Raw genomic sequence first — 1,830 nt, forward strand, 5'->3', positions numbered from 1 at the left:
CTGTTGTCATTGTTTTAATGTTCGGCGGGGTTGTTGTGTTTTTGTGAGTTCTTAGGTTAAAAAAACCGAACAAAAAGAGAAACACAAGCAAACACTAAATTAAAGACGTTCTGCTCGTTACTTTTGGAATCAGCTGAGTCTGAAGGAAGTCAGTGAGCAGGTCCTTTTAGCTTTAGTTGTATTGTTTTAATGACTAAGATGATTTTTGTGACGTTATCAGTTAATCGTGGCTACAGCTTCAGTCAGTTTATAGTGTTGGATTCAGCTGACTGAGATGTTACTGATTCCTCTGGTAGAAAACCGTTTCTGYGGTTTAGCATTTATAGATGAGCTAAATGTGATTATTAGTTTTCTAAAAGTCACCCACCTGAAAGCGTCCGGACTTGAGGAGAGCAAACATGCACTGTGCCGTGTTGAARGCATGTCTCCAGTTGTGATAGGCCACGTTCTTTCTGTAGTTTTTCTTCACACTCAGAACCCACTGACACAAACTCTGCACACAAGAAGGAAGATGGAGGAAAAGGTCAACCGATTTATCTGACCCCAGCTGAAGGGCAGCGTCTTCTGATCACAAACACACCTCCAACAGGTGGAGGTTTTCTGCAGCCGAAGCATCTTTAATTCCCTCATTTGTTTTATGTTTCTTTCCAAAGACAAATAAATAATTTAGAGATTTTAGACTGGTCAACTTTATTTAATGTAATGTCAATAAGCTACAATAAAAACAACAAAATYTGTCTGTTTACCTGAGAGAACAGTGAAAAAAGTCCAAATTATGAATTTAACTTTTTATAAAACAACCCAGRAGTCAGTTCAAAATGTTGCTCAGGCTTTAGTTACTTCAACATATGCTCTGAATTATAATGTAAGTTGGTTACATGGTGTAGGACCGGTCCTGGTTCTTGGATGGAATGGATCAGAACTCATGGAGTCTCCCCACTTCTCTCACCAGATTTAAAAGAATGGATGGATGGATGGATGGATGGATGGATGGATGGATGGATGGATGGATGGATGGATGGAAATCAAACTAATGTAGGACTTGGTTTTGTAAGAATAGAAACTGACAAAACGTAACATGTTCTCATAGATAAACTGGAGAAAAAAATGTCTGTAGACCAAAACATTCAAGTGACAAAGTTTTGAAAACAAATAAAAAATGTGAAAACACAGAACAGGATCGTTTGTTTCAATGCTAACATTATTTTGTACTTCTAGTTTTCTCATAAAGTTGCAGGTGCCTCAGTGTTTCTGTGTCAAATCAAAAGTGAACAGATTTAAATGCTTAAATGTTTTCTGCTGCAGCTCATGTTAATTATGAACAGAGTTAAACTGATTCAGTCTCCAGCACCATAAAGACTCCAAACCATTTTTCAGCTAATCAAATTGTGTCTCATTTTCTCCACAGGGTCCATCTTAATATGYTCTTAGAATAGAACAAGTGACTGAACATGAAATCCTAATGGAATAATAAGATGAGGCGCAGGGCAGCTCCTGTGGTGGCCACTGGCTCACCTTTTCATGGAAARATCAGACAGACAGCTGACCCTGCTGCAGGGCCTCCATCTCTGTGGCCGCTGTGGAGGAGTGGTTAGAGGGAATTGTTCTTAGTGRAGCAGATAACTGAATATTCACTTGAAATCTTTCAAATCTGAAAACAAGCAACAAAATTAGCACAAATACTCTGTAAGGGTCACCCTGGTGAAAAAAAACCTTTTTATTGTTTATTTTCTTTGTCTTTGATTTTATATTTTTACACTTACAAGAAGAAAATCATTTTAAAGTGTTTTTATTTTCTTTAAGTGAATAGGACAAAGTCCTATACATGTG

At 37.5% G+C, this 1,830-nt stretch overlaps 1 protein-coding gene across 1 annotated transcript in view; it reads right to left on the reverse strand.

The window, feature by feature from the left end:
- Positions 1-1,830, reverse strand: part of pde5ab (phosphodiesterase 5A, cGMP-specific, b) — a gene marked incomplete at its 5' end in the record, with an annotated part of 76,335 nt that overhangs the window by 16,558 nt on the left and 57,947 nt on the right. The window contains 1 exon segment of the mRNA XM_014017476.1: positions 368-493. Within this exon segment, the coding sequence (XP_013872930.1) occupies positions 368-493 (126 nt within the window).

This window comes from Austrofundulus limnaeus, unplaced genomic scaffold (genome assembly GCF_001266775.1).
Source record: "Austrofundulus limnaeus strain Quisiro unplaced genomic scaffold, Austrofundulus_limnaeus-1.0 Scaffold169, whole genome shotgun sequence".
In the NCBI taxonomy this organism is placed as follows: Eukaryota; Metazoa; Chordata; class Actinopteri; order Cyprinodontiformes; family Rivulidae; genus Austrofundulus; species Austrofundulus limnaeus.